Source organism: Chanodichthys erythropterus, chromosome 13 (assembly GCF_024489055.1).
Source record: "Chanodichthys erythropterus isolate Z2021 chromosome 13, ASM2448905v1, whole genome shotgun sequence".
Lineage (NCBI taxonomy): Eukaryota > Metazoa > Chordata > Actinopteri > Cypriniformes > Xenocyprididae > Chanodichthys > Chanodichthys erythropterus.
The window spans coordinates 12,881,840-12,899,291 of NC_090233.1; the positions used below are offsets into that span (position 1 = coordinate 12,881,840).

At 37.7% G+C, this 17,452-nt stretch overlaps 2 protein-coding genes across 3 annotated transcripts in view; one reads left to right on the forward strand and one right to left on the reverse strand.

Annotated features, from left to right (window-relative positions):
- LOC137034936 (ADP-ribosylation factor-like protein 3) overlaps nt 1-5,879 on the reverse strand; it is a 9,505-nt gene extending 3,626 nt beyond the window's left edge. The window contains exons 1-3 of the mRNA XM_067408183.1: nt 5,832-5,879; nt 2,464-2,607; nt 2,257-2,373 (exon numbers count right to left, since the gene is read on the reverse strand). Of these exons, the coding sequence (XP_067264284.1) occupies nt 2,257-2,373; nt 2,464-2,607; nt 5,832-5,879 (309 nt within the window). The remainder of the gene's footprint in view (nt 1-2,256; nt 2,374-2,463; nt 2,608-5,831) is intronic.
- A 2,658-nt stretch (nt 5,880-8,537) lies between these two features.
- wbp1 (WW domain binding protein 1) lies at nt 8,538-17,430 on the forward strand. 2 transcript variants are annotated; one of them, XM_067408401.1, is made up of 4 exons: nt 8,538-8,809; nt 9,415-9,517; nt 11,608-11,775; nt 13,185-17,430. In XM_067408401.1, the coding sequence occupies exons 1-4, from the start codon at nt 8,747-8,749 to the stop codon at nt 13,499-13,501; spliced, it is 651 nt and encodes a 216-aa protein (XP_067264502.1). In that variant the 5' UTR covers nt 8,538-8,746; the 3' UTR covers nt 13,502-17,430. The 2 variants fall into 2 exon arrangements, with proteins under 2 accessions (XP_067264502.1, XP_067264503.1); XM_067408402.1 differs by having other exon boundaries at nt 8,805-8,916.
- Nucleotides 17,431-17,452: the final 22 nt, after the last annotated feature.

Sequence of the window (17,452 nt, forward strand, 5' to 3'; positions counted from 1 at the left end):
ATATTCTCGTTGCTTTATAATATTAATATTGAACCACTGTACTCACATGAACTGATTTAAATATGTTTTTAGTACATTAATGGATCTTGAGAGAGGAAATGTCATTGCTGGCAATGCAGGCCTCACTGAGCCATCGGATTCTAACTAAAATATCTTAATTTGTGTTAGCAGAAATAAAAACGAGAGAGGAGTTTCTTGTTTAAGCATTATGAACCATTTCTATAATATTTTAATATAATTACAGTAACACTTATCCACTGCCTGGTAAGAATGTCAAAAAATATTAACAAAGAAATTAAAGGATTAGTTCACTTTCAAATGAAAATTACCCCAAGCTTTATTCACCCTCAAGCCAGATGTATATGACTTTCTTCTTTCTGATGAACACAATCAGAGTTTTAATAATAAATATCCTGACGTGTCCAAACTTTATAATGGCAGTGAACGGGACCAACGAGTATGAAGCTGAAGAAAGTGTCTCAGTCCATCATAAACGTACTCCACACGGCTCCGGGAGGTTAATAAAGGCCTTCTGAAGTGAACCAATGTGTTTGTGTAAGAGAAATATCCATATTTAACAACTAATAAAGTCAAATATCTAGCGTCCGCCAGACCGCCTTCCGTATTCAACTTACAAAGAAAGTGTAAAACTCTCACAGTTCAAAACGCTTATGCTACATCCTATGCCTTTCCTATTCAACTTATAAAAAAAGCTTATCAGACGCGATATACGGAAGGTGGTCTGGTGGAAACTATATATTTTACTTCATAACTTGTAAAATATGGATATTTTACTGTCATGCAATGTAGTTGATAGTTACCACTGACCAATTGATTTCAATGTTAAAAAAATAAGTCAAACCTCGAAACACCCCTGCAGAAGTGAAATGAGTACTTTTAAAAGTCGGAATAAAATTGCAAGGAGTACAAATTGTAAAAAGTACAGTATTCAGTTTAAATCTCACAAGTACAAATCCCTCAAAATAGTGCATTAAAGGATTAGTTCACTTCAGAATTAAAATTTCCTGATAATTTGAAGAGTTCAGATGCAAAAGCCTCTAAATGCCATCTGAAATTTTCTTCTAAAATGAGCATTTTTATCAAGCTTGTATGTTTATGTTCAGTAATTTCACTCTAATGTCAATTAATAGGTCATTTTCATTGCCATTAAAGTAAAATAACTGAACATAAACTTACAAGCTTGATAAAAATGTTTATTTTAGAAGAAAATTTCAGATGGCATTTAGAGGCTTTTGCATCTGAACTCTTCATTTACTCACCCCCATGTCATCCAAGATGTTCATGTCTTTCTTCAGTCTTATAATGAAGGTTGTTGAGGAAAACATTCCAGGATTTTTCTCCATATAATGGACTAGTGAAGGGACCAGTGAGGGGTTCAACGGGTTGAAGGTCCAAATGTCAGTTTCAGTGCAGCTTCAAAGAGCTCTACATGATCCCAGACGAGGAATAAGAGTCTTATCTAGAGAAACCATCTGCCATTTTCTAAAAAAAATAAAAGTATATATACTTTTTAACCACAAATGCTCATCTTGCACTAGTGTCCATGACTTCACGCATTACGTAGTCACGTTGGAAAGGTCATGCTTGACGAAGGCGGAAGTAGTGAACATACAAAGACTAAGTCAAACGCCCTTTACAAAAAAAGGTAAAACAACGATGTCGGATGATGTTGAAGTTGGAGGAGAAAATGAGATGGAGTTTTTCAGTACTTCCGCCTACGTCACATGTGACCTTTCCAACGTGACTACGTAATGCGTGAAGTCATGGACACTAGTGCAAGATGAGCATTTGTGGTTAAAAAGTATATATACTTTTATTTTTTTAGAAAATTAACAATCCTTTCTCTAGATAAGACTCTTATTCCTCATCTGGGATCATGTAGAGCTCTTTGAAGCTGCACTGAAACTTAAAATTACTTGAGTATTTTACACTCCTGATTAAAACGTTAATGAGCATTGTTGAACTACTACAGTATGTTAACTATTGGCAAGGCTGCATTACATGAGTAAACAGCTATTCTGACTTCAGATTCACATGAGTAACGTCAGCAGAAGAGAATTATTACAGTTTGATAAAAGTCAAACATTACTTTCTTTAAAATAACGTCACTGATTAATCGTTCACGATGAGACCAAGAACATGAATTAAAAGAGTAAACGAATGTTGGCCTGAACAGTAATGAGGCTGTACTGGGAAAACTGTTTGCAAAATATAAGAAATGAAGGCTAATGAGACCAGGAGATCTGTGTTCTCAAAGTAATTCCTCCAGTACGGCCGGATCTTCCGCTGTCCACCGATGTCCCACACGTTCAGCTTGAACCCTTGAGACTGGACACTCTTTATGTTGAAGCCCTTTTGAGAGAGACATGAGCATGTTGAGAACCGCTGCAGATGTGGACGGAGAGTCAGATCAGATAAAGTGTGACACTGATTCTCGCTGACCTGTGTAGGAGTGATGTGGTTGATGTCTTCAGACGCCAGCTGCTTCAGTAAGGTGGTTTTGCCTGCATTATCCAAACCCAGTAGGAGGATCCGGACCTCCTGCTCAGGAGAGTGTTTCAGTCTCCTTAAGACTGACAGCAGGCCCTGACACACACACACACACACACACATACATAGAAATTAAATATAGCTGCAATTACATGCAGGTATTTATTTATTTTTTTTAAATGTATGTACACTGTAAGTTACAGAAGAGGATTAGGGCCAAGCAATAATAAAAAAATAAAACCATCTCGAGAAAAAACTTGTTAAATTTCGAGAAAAAAGTTTAGATAAAATGTTGAGAACAAATTCGTTAAATTATGAAAAAAATGTTACATTTCGAAAAAAAAGTTGAGATAAAAATTGAGAATAAAGTCATTAAATTAATGAATTTATTCTCGTAATTTAACGAATTTGTTCTCGTAATTTAATGACTTTATTCTCATAATTTAATGACTTTATTCTCAACATTTTATCTAGACTTTTTTCTCGAAATTTAACGAGTTGTCGTAATTTAACGACATTTTTCTCATAATTTAATGACTTTATTCTCAACATTTTATCTCAACATTTTTTTCTCGCAATTTAATGAGTTTGTTCTCGTAATTTAACGACATTTTTCTTATAATTTAATGACTATTCTCAACATTTTATCTCGACTTTTTTCTCGAAAATTGAACGAGTTTGTTCTCGTAATTTAACGACTTTATTCTCATAATTTAATGACTTTATTCTCAACATTTTATCTCAACTTTTTTCTCGAAATTTAACGAGTTCTCGTAATTTAACGACTTTTTTCTCATAATTTAATGACTCTATTCTCAACATTTTATCTCAACATTTTTTTCTCGAAATTTAACGAGTTTGTTCTCATAATTTAACAACATTTTTCTCATAATTTAATGACTTTATTCTCAATATTTTATCTCGACTTTTTTTTCTCGAAATTTAACGAATTTGTTCTCGTAATTTAACAACATTTCTCATAATTTAATGACTTTATTGTCAACATTTTATCTCAACTTTTTTCTCGAAAATTTAATGAGTTTGTTCTCGTAATTTAACGACTTTTTTCTCGTAATTTAATGACTTTATTCTCAACATTTTATCTTGACATTTTTTTCTCAAAATTTAACGAGTTTGTTCTCGTAATTTAACGACTTTTTTCTCGTAATTTAATGACTTTATTCTCATAATTTAATGACTTTATTCTCAACATTTTATCTAGACTTTTTTCTCGAAATTTAACGAGTTGTCGTAATTTAACGACATTTTTCTCATAATTTAATGACTTTATTCTCAACATTTTATCTCAACATTTTTTTCTCGCAATTTAATGAGTTTGTTCTCGTAATTTAACGACATTTTTCTTATAATTTAATGACTATTCTCAACATTTTATCTCGACTTTTTTCTCGAAAATTGAACGAGTTTGTTCTCGTAATTTAACGACTTTATTCTCATAATTTAATGACTTTATTCTCAACATTTTATCTCAACTTTTTTCTCGAAATTTAACGAGTTCTCGTAATTTAATGACTTTATTCTCAACATTTTATCTTGACATTTTTTTCTCAAAATTTAACGAGTTTGTTCTCGTAATTTAACGACTTTTTTCTCGTAATTTAATGACTTTATTCTCAACATTTTATCTCGACATTTTTCTCGAAATGTAACAACTTTAATCTCTAGATGGTTTTATTTTTTTATTATTGCTTGGCCCTAATCCTCTTCCGTAGTAAGTACATTGTATCAAATGGAAACGTCTTGAAACGTCTTTTTTCACAAATTTTGTATGTATGCAAATTATATATTATCCAAGGTACACATTTCCAGTAATTGTGCAGTTACAATTTTGTTTCAACTGCTTACACACACAATCTTTACTTGTCACACAATTTCTGAAACCTGACACTCAAACAGCAGAACCACACAACAAATCTGCAAAACCATACACTAATTCTCAGCCTTTGAGTCAGTTTTCAATTTCATAAAACACTTTTTGCAAAACACAACACAATTCTCTATGTAACACAAAAAAATCTAACAAGAAGTATTTTGATTTCCTTTTTCAAACACAAACATTGTGTCTGTCCAACTACACATAGTTGATGTTTTTCTGTTCTTTCGTACTGTGTAATACTGTATTCACAACCACAAATGATTATAGAAAAAAAATGAATAGTTTTGTTTCAATCTTGCTTTCGGGTTTACTGTGAATTGGGGTTTATCTCTCTGACAGTTACTTTCAATCCTGTACAGAAATGTACACAGAAGCTCATTAAAGAAAAGCTTTAGGTTTTGAATGAAAGTTTGTGTATATGATATATCCAAAAATAGAATATTATGTTTGCAACGTAAGACAAATGTTTGTTTTTGAGATGTGTTGGAGATATTTTGAATGCAGTGCTTTCATTTTGTGTGTGCAGTTCTTAGATTTGAGTGTAAAGTTTTGAAAAAAAGAGGCAAAGTTTTGAAAATGTGTGTAAGCAGTTGAAAAAACTGTATTTTTAGAAGGTTTTGGAATATTTTTTCTCTCCCCAAATTGGTCACTACCGAAACACAATAATAAATAATTTAATAAGAAGGGTTACATTTACCTATTAAGATTTTACTTACATCTATCTTGTAAATATATTTTTTGCTATTTAAAAAAAAAATTCACAGGTAATCAATAACGATTAAAAATTTTTACATATTAAACATGTCCTAGAATCAAAAATTGAATTTACCTTGGCATAGTTGAATAACAAGAGTTATTCAGTACATGGAAATGACATACAGTGAGTCTAAAACTCCATTGCTTCTTCCTTCTTAGATAAATCTCATTTGTTTAAAAGACCTCCGAAGAACAGGCGAATCTCAACATAACACCGACTGTTACGTAACAGTCGGGATCATTAATATGTACGCCCCCAATATTTGCATATGCCAGCCCATATTCAAGGCATTACACAAGGGCAGCCAGTATTAATGTCTGGATCTGCACAGCTGAATCATCAGACTAGATAAGCAAGCAAGAACAATAGCTACAATAATAACTGACATGATCCATGATTACATTAGTCTGGGTAAACCCAGCCTGATCTGCCGCCGATTTGATTTCGCTCGGCAACTCAGTCTGGAAACCGGTGCATTCATTTCTGCTGCGCTGTTACACTTTTGCGGGAACCAATCACAGACTGGCTTATCCACCTTGCTCGCTATTGGCGGGTATAACACAATGACGATAGAGAAGCGACGGCAAACAGCTTTCAAACTCTATCTGATCTACCCGTCACTCCAAAATAATAATCACAGTGACGCTGACTGGGTTAAGCATTTACCTTATCTGAGAGAAATGTAGCAGAGCGTTGATCTGACAGTCTCTTCATAGGAAGATTACAAACAGTGATTGATGACACACAATGATTCTCTGCTGTTATTTTGGTGGTTTGCTTCACGATGTGAGTACAGGACTCTTTTACTTCAATGCCCCTTGATGGTAGACAATATTTTTATTATTTGCTCTATATGTTTCGTCTCCCTGCTTCTTGAATCTCGCGCCGCCTGAGCTGACTGGAATTCTTTTTGGTTGTCATGACAATGACGTAGTTTAGGGCGGCTATATTCCGCGTTCATTTACACTGAACCAGAACAGTATCAGAGTCGCCTTTTAACCTCTCGACGAAGCTGAATGACTTCTTTAGTTAGCAAACAAATTGCTCGAGTGGGTGTAAATACCGATCACTTTCATGTTTTTTTGCACAACCTGCAAAAATCGCTCGATGCCATTGCTGCTTCTGCAAACCGCGGATCAATGCTACAAACAAATACAAACTAACCCTGCGTCTCCCTAGGTCGTGAATCAGTATATCATGCAAGTGAATGTGGCTGATTCCCTGATCAGTGCCCTGACTACTGAACTAGGGAGCTGATTGAGACACACGGTAAACCTGTCTGGAGTTTTCGCATCGCTCTGCAAAGTACGTCACCCAGATCGTTGATCTGATTGGTTGAAGGACTATCCAATTGCGTGACTAATGCTCGTTGATCACGCTTCTTGTGCAGTAGGAAATACATAGCAAACTCCCCAGACCAATGTTCAATTTAAAATTGAGCTTGGTCTGGTGATAGCCAGACTATGATATCATGATATTTTTAGTGATATTTGTAAATTGTCTTTCTAAATGTTTCGTTAGCATGTTGCTAATGTATGCTACTGTTGGTTAAAGTTACCATCGTTTATTACTGTATTCACAGAGACGAGAGCCGTCGCTATTTTCATTTTTAAACACTTGCAGTCTGTATAATTCATAAACACAACTTCATTCTTTATAAATCTCTCCAACAGTGTGTAATGTTAGCTTTAGCCACGGAGCACAGCCTCAAATTCATTCAGAATCAAATGTAAACATCCAAATAAATACTGTACTCATGTCACATGACCCGAAGCATGCATGCAGCATACATGACGAACATCTTGTAAAGATCCATTTGAGGGTTATATTAGCTGTGTGTGAACTTTGTAAATGCACTGTATTATAGTCGAGAGCTCGTGGGGCAGGGAGCGCATGATTTAAAGGGTCCGCAGCCTGAATCGGTGCATAGTTAATGATGCCCCAAAATAGGCAGTTAAAAAAATTAATTAAAAAAAATGTATGGGGTATTTTGAGCTGAAACTTCACAGACACATTCAGGGGACACCTTAGACTTATATTACATCTTTTGAAAAGACGTTCTACGGCACCTTTAAAATACTAATAATTTGCAAAACTGTACTAAAATTTTGTTTATTTCCTCTAAATAAACAATTATTTGTTCCCTTTTTTCACTACCAAAAACGATGTCACTACCGAAACAGTCAAGAATTGTAGTGACAATTTTAGATACTTTTGAGCCGATCAAAGATGATAATCAGCACATGGTTATCTAGCACAATTCTGAACAGTTGTACACACATAAAAACTACATTTTATGGAATAACACCCAATATTTTCTGATCATAAATGTAGGGGTGTGGTTAAAATTGGTCTCAACCAATGGACTAAAACATACACTGTTCTGGTAGTGACATGGAAACTCAGGACACATTTTTTTACATAAAGTTTCATGATTTAAAAATAAAATATTATATATTATATATATAACTTTACTGGAAAAGCTGTAGAATGACCCATAAAATGGGTCTAGAACTTCTGCCTGACCAGAGAAGCTTCTGAACCAATCACACGAGACTCTGATCGGATGAACCAATCATCTGCTTTGATTAGGATTGACACAGATTTAACAGGGAGCTGCTAACAAAAATAACCCAGTTTCTGCGCCATATGTGCAGTGAACACTAAACAAACACTCTGATTTAAAATGTCCTCTATCTACTCTTACATGATATAATATCTTGTGTAACTTAAATTAGAAAAATGAAAAAGCACCACGTGAGTTCAGCTGAGGCTCTTCTGTTGCTTATTGAGCTAACTGAAAACATAATAATAGGCTATAACAGATTTACAGTTTTTAATAACATTGAAAACAAGCAGTTTTCTAATTATCTGTAACGTGTTATTGTTAAATCTATTGCGAGCGCTGTTCTTTAATACTATAAAGAATAAACGCGTTTCTTCACACAGTGAATCGGTTTCATAATGAACACAAACCGCTAGAAAACTGTTAAATAAATAGCAAAATGAGACATTATGTTCTTCATATATATGAATGAGATATGAGAGTGTGTATGTGTGTGTGTAATACCAGCGGAGATACTCACCATTCCTCACTGCGCGCTCCCGCTGTCTCGCAGAACGCGCATTTGATGTCATCCGGTTGACGTCATGTTCTCATTCCGCGTGCACATTTAAAAAAAAAAAAAAACATTTTAAATATCTTACAATATGCATTGCAAATATGTCGGTATCTCATAAAAACTACATAATCATATATTAAAAATATTATGTATTTGTATCATTCGATGTTTTGAAATGTGTAAGTTAACTGCGCCTGTTGTAAAAAAAAAAAAATTACTGAAAAGAATTTATAATATGATCAAATTTGATAAATACAACGACACACGCATGACAGGCAGTGGATGTGTTTCCGTGTGTTGTTGCAGTGATTGTTGTCGGGCTGAATGTGATGCTGCTGCCCTCTGTGGATCACATCTAATCACATTCATCAACACAGACATGACGCGCGGGCGTTCATCGCGTCTGTTCAACTAAAGCTTTATGATTAAGCTTGAGTTTGGAAAGAAAAGCGCAGAAAGATGCCGCAGAAGATGCTGCGCTCCGTCGTGGGGCTTCTCTGCACAGGGGCGTGTTTAGTTCAGGTAAGCCGGCGGCGCGGCCTCTGAGGCGGCGAGTGCTTGAACTCGAGATCGGGGTTTGGAGGCCTCGATAAACAACTGACATAAAGCCACAAAACACGGGCTTAATGGTAACCGAAGCCTAATATTCGTCATCCTGCTTCTTACTGGGTATTTAGGATCGACATAAATGTTTAAATCACAGACATTTGAGCAGATTAGATGAAAAGATTTGTGCTTATTGATCGTTTTGACTTGTGTTTTGGTGTGTTCGCCGGGTTTGTGTCTTTTTGTAAGGTTTAGGGTTTAATTTGTACTGTTTGTTGTTAAAGGTTATTGTGTTCCATCGCAAATCAACAAAGACTGACAGTGTTTCCGGTTAATCTACACAGTATTGGGGCTCATTTTTATTTATACTTATTTATTGACTCTTTTATTTCAGTTTTACCTTGAGCACAATAGTTGAATGTTTGACAACTGGCTTTCAAAGGATGAATTTGTCTTTGTACTAGTTCTAGAGGATCAGACTCTTTCTCTCAGTGTTTTGAGTGTTTTCTGTCAGACTCAAACACTGATGTAAACTGATGTGAGCTCGTCTGTATTTCACTGAATGCTTGTTTGTTTGACAGGGGAAGGAGTTTTGTTTCGGGGTGAACAATGAACAGTACCGTTGTGAGATGGGCTACTGCTGCGGAGAGACCGAGTGCTGCACGTACTATTACGAGCTGTGGTGTGAGTCCAGCAGATTCATCTGTTTCACACGCACACAAACACACCGGCAGATTCATGATTTTGTCAAAACATGTATATATATGTGCCTGATGACATATTTTAATTAGGGATGCACCGATACTAAATTTTTTCTGCCGATTATTCAGAATGATATCGGCCGATACCGATAGTTTGGTTTTTCTTAAAGGGTTAGTTTACCCAAAAATGAAAATTCTGTCATTAATTACTCACCCTCATGTCGTTCCAACCTTCGTTAATCTTCAGAACACAAATTAAGATATTTTAGTTGAAATCCGATGGCTCAGTGAGGCCTGCATAGGAAGCAATGACATTTCCTCTCTCAAGATCCATTAATGTACTAAAAACATATTTAAATCAGTTCATGTGAGTACAGTGGTTCAATATTAATATTATAAAGCGGCAAGAATATTTTTGGTGCTCCAAAAAAAAAAAAAAATAACGACTTGTATAGTAATGGCTGATTTCAAAACACTGCTTCAGGAAGATTCGGACCACAGATGAATCAGTGTGTCGAAATCAGTGGTTTGGAGCGCCAAAGTCACGTGATTTCCGCAGTTTGGCGGTTTGACACGCGATCTGAATCATGATTCGATACACTGATTCATTATGCTCCGAAGCTTCATGAAGCAGTGTTTTGAAATCGGCCATCACTAAATAAGTTGTAATTTATTTTTTTTTGGCGCACCAAAAATATTCTCATCGCTTTATAATATTAATATTGAACCACTGTACTCACATGAACTGATTTAAATATGTTTTTAGTACATTAATGGATCTTGAGAGAGGAAATGTCTTTGCTGGCTATGCAGGCCTCACTGAGCCATCGGATTTCAACAAAAATATCTTAATTTGTGTTCTGAAGATGAACAAAGGTCTTACGTGTGTGGAATGACATGAGGGTGAGTAATAAATTACATTATTTTCATTTTTGGGTGAACTAACCCTTTAAGGAAAAAAAAATCTCTCCCAAATAATGTTGCAAACTATACAACATTATACTTGGTACACTACAATATTAGAGGTTACAATGAACAACACAGGTATTATATTCAGCTGCTGTTTATTTTTAAGATATAATAATTACACTCAAATAAAAACTGAAATATACAAAACTTAGTATCACATAAGGTAGTTTTCATAAGCACTTGTTGTCTTCATGGCAAATTTACACAAACATGTAATTAACAGTAAATAAGCTCCTCTCTGGTGTTTTTTTTATATATAACGTTAGATAGCTAAGGAACTGTGAACATTGCAAAACACTCCTGAGGTAAAAGTGACATGATGTGACATTGTTCACAAGCTGTTTTATTGACCGCGTTTGAAACACAAATAAAGTGATTACATGAGACAGTAAGTTGTGCTATATCTTTCACCATACCTTTCGATGTTCATGCATGTTTTTTGAGATATAACTATTGAAGAGCTATTTAAGACCATCAACACCATTTATTGTTTGAATTTCATTATAAAATTTGAAGAATTTGAAAACTGAAACTTTATTTCTTATCAGAAGTAATAAAGCAGAAATCTTTTTGCGATTATTGGATGGGAGGAGCTAATAATATTTGATGTAGGAAAAAAAACGCAGACCTGGTAACCTTGACTTGAACTACAGGTGATTCATAGGGTCAAAAAGAACCTCACACAGTGTGTATGAGTTGCAGTCTGAACACGTTTTTCTGCACCCTTTTGATTGAGAGGATATAATTGGCCCTGATCATCGGCAGCTTTAAACAAGCGGCCAATAGTGATAACAATAGCTTTTATCGGCCGATGCCGATTGTTGGTCGATATATCGTTGCATCTCTATTTTTAATCACCTTTTTGTCTTCACTAGTTCTTCTTAAATGGCTGCGGCCTGTGATAAATGATTTTTTAAAAGTACAAATATCCCGTGAAGTCCCTCAATTCACACAAGATCATGAAAACGACATGTTTGATAGCATTTGAAAACACCGGAGATGTTGATGAGCAGCATTTGACAGATGTGAGCGCTTCACGTCTGCAGTATAAATCCCATCATCCACTGCACTGAAGAGATGATGATGAAGGTTGTGTGTTTGCAGGGTTCTGGCTGGTTTGGACCCTCATTATCATGCTGAGCTGCTGCTGCGCGTACCGACACCGGCGTGTGAAGATGCGTCTGCAGCAGGAGCAGAGACAGCGGGAGATCAGTCTGATGGCGTATCAGGGCGCCTCCAGCTCCTTCATCGCTCCTCCTCCTCTCAACCTGCGTGAGTACAGCCGCATCACACAGTCACCAACCCATCCCTTCTCTGAGGGCAACTAACTAAGTAGTTAACTCCATTTATACAATGCGCAGCTAGTCAAACGCATGGATACGCTCCTGCTGCTCTGAGCATGTGTCGCATCTGTTGTTTTAGTGGAGTTGAGCAGTACTCTGATCTAGTGGTCACCTGATGTATTGGCCCATATTTGGCATTTTATAATCATCGGTATTGGTTATGTTTTTCCAACATGTCGGAAGCAGGACTTTTATTTTAAGAGTGCTGAGAACAGATAATTTATTATAGCTTGTCAAATTTGCCCCTATTTGGGTGTGAGCAAAAACACGCCGTTTTTGTGTTTGTCCCTTTAAATGCAAATGAGCTCAACAACAACAAAGCTGGAGAATCTCACGCAGCCAAAATGAGGATTGTCAGTGTTGGTGTTCAGCCTTACATTGTTCAAACCGGAGTCGACACTGATGGAGAGACTCAGGAAGAAGTTACAACTTTTAGACGTTTCTGAATGGTTAGTGGATAAATTGATGTAGTTGCTGTGGAGTTGATTCAACTCATCCACTAGCATGTGCCGTCATGTTCATCTTTGTGCAAAACCTGTATGGACACCCACTATACATAGTGTACTTGTTTGCCAAACAGAGCCATACACACCAGGCTAACGTTTATGATTATCAAATGCTGTGAATGGTCGAATATATTTTCCAAAATATCTCTCGGACAGAGACGCTCCTTTTTTAGTATTCGAGCTTGCCAGGGTCAACTTCAGGCTATCCAAGCTAATGAGACTCTATATATTGTTCAGTGCTCATCTGTGCAGCAACAACAGAACAGTTAGCATGCTTTGCTTGAACTTTTGCCATGGTGTCAGAACTGGTACACCGATGTCGCTTGCGAAATGGCAGTGGCGGAAGTGGAAACGTGCAGATTAAGAGGCGGTAATATTATAATAAGATCCCCTTCCTACGTCACAAAGGGAGCGAAATCTGAGTGGCTCATTTTTTCACATGCTTGCAGAGAAAAGCTTACCTAAACAAAGTTACTGGGTTGTTCTTTTTCATGTTTTCTGGGTTGGTAGATGCACCGGGGACCTGATTATAGCACTTAAACATGGAAAAAGTTAGATTTTCATGATATGTCCCCTATACAGTTCCACATTCGCACACAAACATCAGATTACTGAGTGTTTACTTCCTATTTATTCATATTTTTAACAGTTCCTTTATTTGTAAAAAATCAAGAAGTTGCCATCTGAAGTAAAAATCTGTTTTCTATTAGTAAATATTATATAAAATACATAAAATGTCATGTCAGGAATTATTGTGGATGTGTTTTAAATGAAATGCTGTGACAACAGTATGGGCCGATCGCTCTGATCCGTGTGTCTCTGTCTCTTCCAGGCTTCTGGACGGACTGTAAGCTGCCCGACTATGAGGAGGTGGTGGCTCACCCGCCGACGCCCCCTCCGCCCTACTCCGAGTCTCCTCCGGACGCCCCACAGCCGCCCGCGCAGGAGGAGCCGGAGCCGGAGCCTAGCGGTCGACGCAGACACGTGACGGGCGACTCGGGCATCGAGGTGTGCGTGTGCCGGCTGGACGAGGGCGAGGGGCCGGAGGAGGGCGATGTGTGTCAGGGAGCGGCCGGCGGATGCTGCTCTAATGCCGGGAAGGATCTCGCGGCCGAACCTGCTGCTGCCGCCGCCGAGCGCCTTGTGTGACGCCAGCGGATTATGGATGAGCGAGACTTGAACTACGTTTCTACAGCACCGCGTGTGTCCGTTTCCCAGCATCCCTCTCGCTTTCCTCTGCTCGACTCAGACTGAGCTAATGATCCACTGCTTGTTTTTCACCGCGACTGCGGCCCCAGTGGGACTGTCTCCTGCGCGTCTCGCCCCTGAGGAGCAACACACACACAGAGTTTAAAGGGCGTGTCTGTTTTCATATGTTTGTGTGCCTGAAAATCCCTTGAGCGCTGACAGAGCAGATAAACACAGTCAGCTGATCGTCTCATACCTGTGTATATCTCATCTGCTGATCTGGAAGATCGTGGCCTTTACCTTCTCGCACTGCTACTGTAAACCAGCGTCTGTGTGTGTGTGTTGAGCAGCAGGACGCGGTGTCCGGCGTCGGTGACATCAGCAGCGTCACATGACTCGACCATTATGATTTAGGTTTATTAGTAAAGCACAAAACGTAGAGCCTCAGGCTGATAGTTGCATGACGGTTATGTAGTGAATCTCCTTCACTTGATGTTTACCTGCATTAAGGGCTAAAATCAGTGTCGTTTCAGAATGTTTGCGGTTGTTCCCTGGTGTCCGTCACGCTTGTTTTCCCATCATCCCTCTGAACTCTCATTTGTTTCCTGTGTGTTGCACTGAAGGACGCTGTCGTCCTCACATTTCTCCGAATCCAACGCAATTCCTGCAAAGTTTACAGATTCTGTGCCTTTTTCCCGCTGGAGAACCAGACTAACTAACTAGGCTATGCAAAACACGAGGACCCGCCGCGGCATCAGCAATACGCTCTCATGTTCACGTGCGATCCGGCGAAAGCCTTCATCTAGATTGATCTCTTCGACGGACACTCATTACTGCGTCCGTCTGCCCGCGACTGAAAGCCATGACTCTGGTTTCTGATTTCTTAGTTTGTGTGCTAACTCAATAACTCGTCTGTTGTTCATAAACGCCTCTGTTTCATCCAGGAACTGTTTTAGGTGAAATCTGAGGCATCACGGATTGATGATTTCTTCTGTTCAAATATGTGTCTAATAATAAGTGACGTTTAATATCGAGCCAAATCACAGCGCCAGCTCTTCTGTAAAGCACGTTGAGCTGTTTTGACTTCATACTCATTTATAATAGTAGAGCTGAAGTGTGTAACGAACATCTGACCGTCCGTCAGGTTTTCTGACAGCAGGTGATGATGATGATGATGATGTTCACAGACCTACAGGTGTGTTTGATCTGTGATTGCAGCACTGACAGCCGTGTGGCGTTTCTACTGTCGCATTATTTAGAAAGACGTCTGCTGTGTCTCTATAGTCATTTGTATTTTATTTTTGTAATAAAAACAATAAACCAGCTTTGGCACTCAGCCCTCTGTCTGTGTTTCTGATGTTCATCTGATCACATCATTAGATTCACCCATGACCGCATACTATTCATGCATTGATCATGATTATTACTATTAATATGTTTTCATCCACATCCCAGGGAATGTGAAAATAAAACCTGCCAGGCACCTATTGTATCCGTTGGCGTTCTTCTTCTTCCGCTCAGGATGACTATGGCCACTCATCGAACCACTTATGGGAAAGTTATGAAATTTGACCCACTGATAGAGGCCAGTCTGAACTGTCACCATAGCAAATTTGGAGTCTCTAGCGCCACCAACTGTCCAAACTTGCACTTATATTTATGCTAATAACTTTTGAACATTAAAACGCTAGAAACAAAATTCTTTTTTCATCCGATTTCTTGGCTCAAGACGATTTAAATCAAAACATACTTTTTCTAACTCCTCCTAGGCCATTTTCATGAAAAATGAACCAGACCATAAAAGTTGTGGAATACAAGTTGATTTGCAAATGAATTTTACGTAGTGCTTGCGGAAATAGACACAAGGCTCTAACTCCTCAATGCTTTATCGTATTCAGACCAAACTTGTGCTGCGTTCCAATTCGCCTACTTATACTACGCCCTATAAGTATGTACTCTTTCTGTGAACAAAAAGTACTTAATTTTGAGTGTGTAGTAAAAGAGTAGACAAGCTTTGGGACATACTAACACGTCATACAATCGCGTCTTTTCTCTCTGTCGCATCCTGTCACCGTAAACTGGCCTGTCAATCATCTTACATCCTCCACATTTCATTTAGTTAATTTTTGATCTGCTGTCACGGGTCTTTCATGTGGAGAACTCTCCTCATATTAATGCATAATGATGCATTTAAAAGTTAATGGCCATTCGGATCTTTATAAAAGTCCACATTGGTATTTGCAGATGAAAAATAACACGGGTAACATTAAATATATATTTTCTATCAGGTTAAACTGATTATTAGTCACTCAAATCTCTCAGCGTCGATTGCGTATATCCGCCATGTTTTGTAGTTTTTTAACTTTTTACTCGTGTTTGTAGTTCTGAATTGAATCCTCGTCCAATGCGCAATGGGTTGTGGGCAATATTAGCCTCTATAGTGTGCACGGATCCACACTTCGAAAATCTACCGGAAATAGTAGACCATCCGGGGACTTTTGGCATACTCTTTTCAACATACTATGCATTGGGACACACTTATTTTAATCTCACATACTATTTAGGATGGATAGTATGGACATTGGGACGCAGGGCTGGTACGTCATTACAAGCATGACTTGAAGTTACATCCTGCGTTTTGGCACAGCGCCACCTACTGGTCTGGAGGTACAAAATGGATGTTTTCGCTTATAAATTCTGAACGGTTTGTCCAAAAATTAGATTTGGGGCGTCATGCCGAGTCTAATGATCCCATGGGGAATGAATTTTCCCACATCACCCATTTTGGGCATCGGCCATTTTGAATTTTGCAGTAAAATGCTTTACGAACACATGAACAAATAATTACGAAACTCTGTATGGGTCATCATGGAAGTTTCGGACCAGCGCCACCTAGTAGTGAAAAATTATTAACATTCTTATAACTTTGCATGTGGTTGACTTTTCACAGGAGTGAAAATCCTTGCAGAGTTCAACGATACCAATCATGCTAGGTTTCGCCTTATGGTTAGTGCAACGTTGTGATTTAACGTTTAAACAACATTTGCAAATATCTTAGAAACTTTGTCCGATCGAGATGAAACCACCGTAGGAAAATCAGAAACATGAGTTGTTGACTAAATGCCAATGTCATAATTTTGATAGTGGCAAAAAAATTCTATCAGAGTGAGGTGTGGGTAATTTAAGTGTTCATTCATATAAATGTTGCTGTAACACCTAAACGAAATGAGATATTTTCACCAAATATGACACCCTTATGTATGGGGGCACTCTGAGGACACACAAAAAAGCGGTGGGTCTGCGCCACTTGGTGGCACTGTAATTTAACAACACATGAAATTAACTCTAACTACAGAACTGTTGGTCTGATTGACTTCAAAATTGACATGCAATGTCTTTGTCTCATTATGACACTGTTGGTCTGCTGCTAGTGTTCTTGTTTGCTTCTGTTGTGCTTGGCCCCTTAATTGTTGCTTGCAGCTATATTTCTGATTTAATTTATTAATCTAAGAATTGATGCATTTAGTAAGATTTGGGGAAAAAGCTTATCAATTTAGGAAATCAATTTAAGAGGGCAGAAATGGTCCGTTTTTACCTTGAATTTTCGAGGCTCTCAGTTTCATCCACTTCGTTATTTTAGCTGAATAAAAATGTATGCATTTTTGTTGTCTTTTAATTGATCATAATTATAAACACTGGTTTGTAGTACAGTGTGTTTACGGTACTTTGTTACTCTTCTAGTTTTTACCTGTAGTGGCTTAACTTAAAATCAGCTGACAAAAAAGTTGGGGAATCCCAACTTTGCATTGCATGGAAATATGAAATTATGTGAATTTGTACATTTTAATGTGTTTGCAAGACAAAAGCCTTTCAGAGACAGTAAAACATGGTTAAATGACTCACTGAGTGACA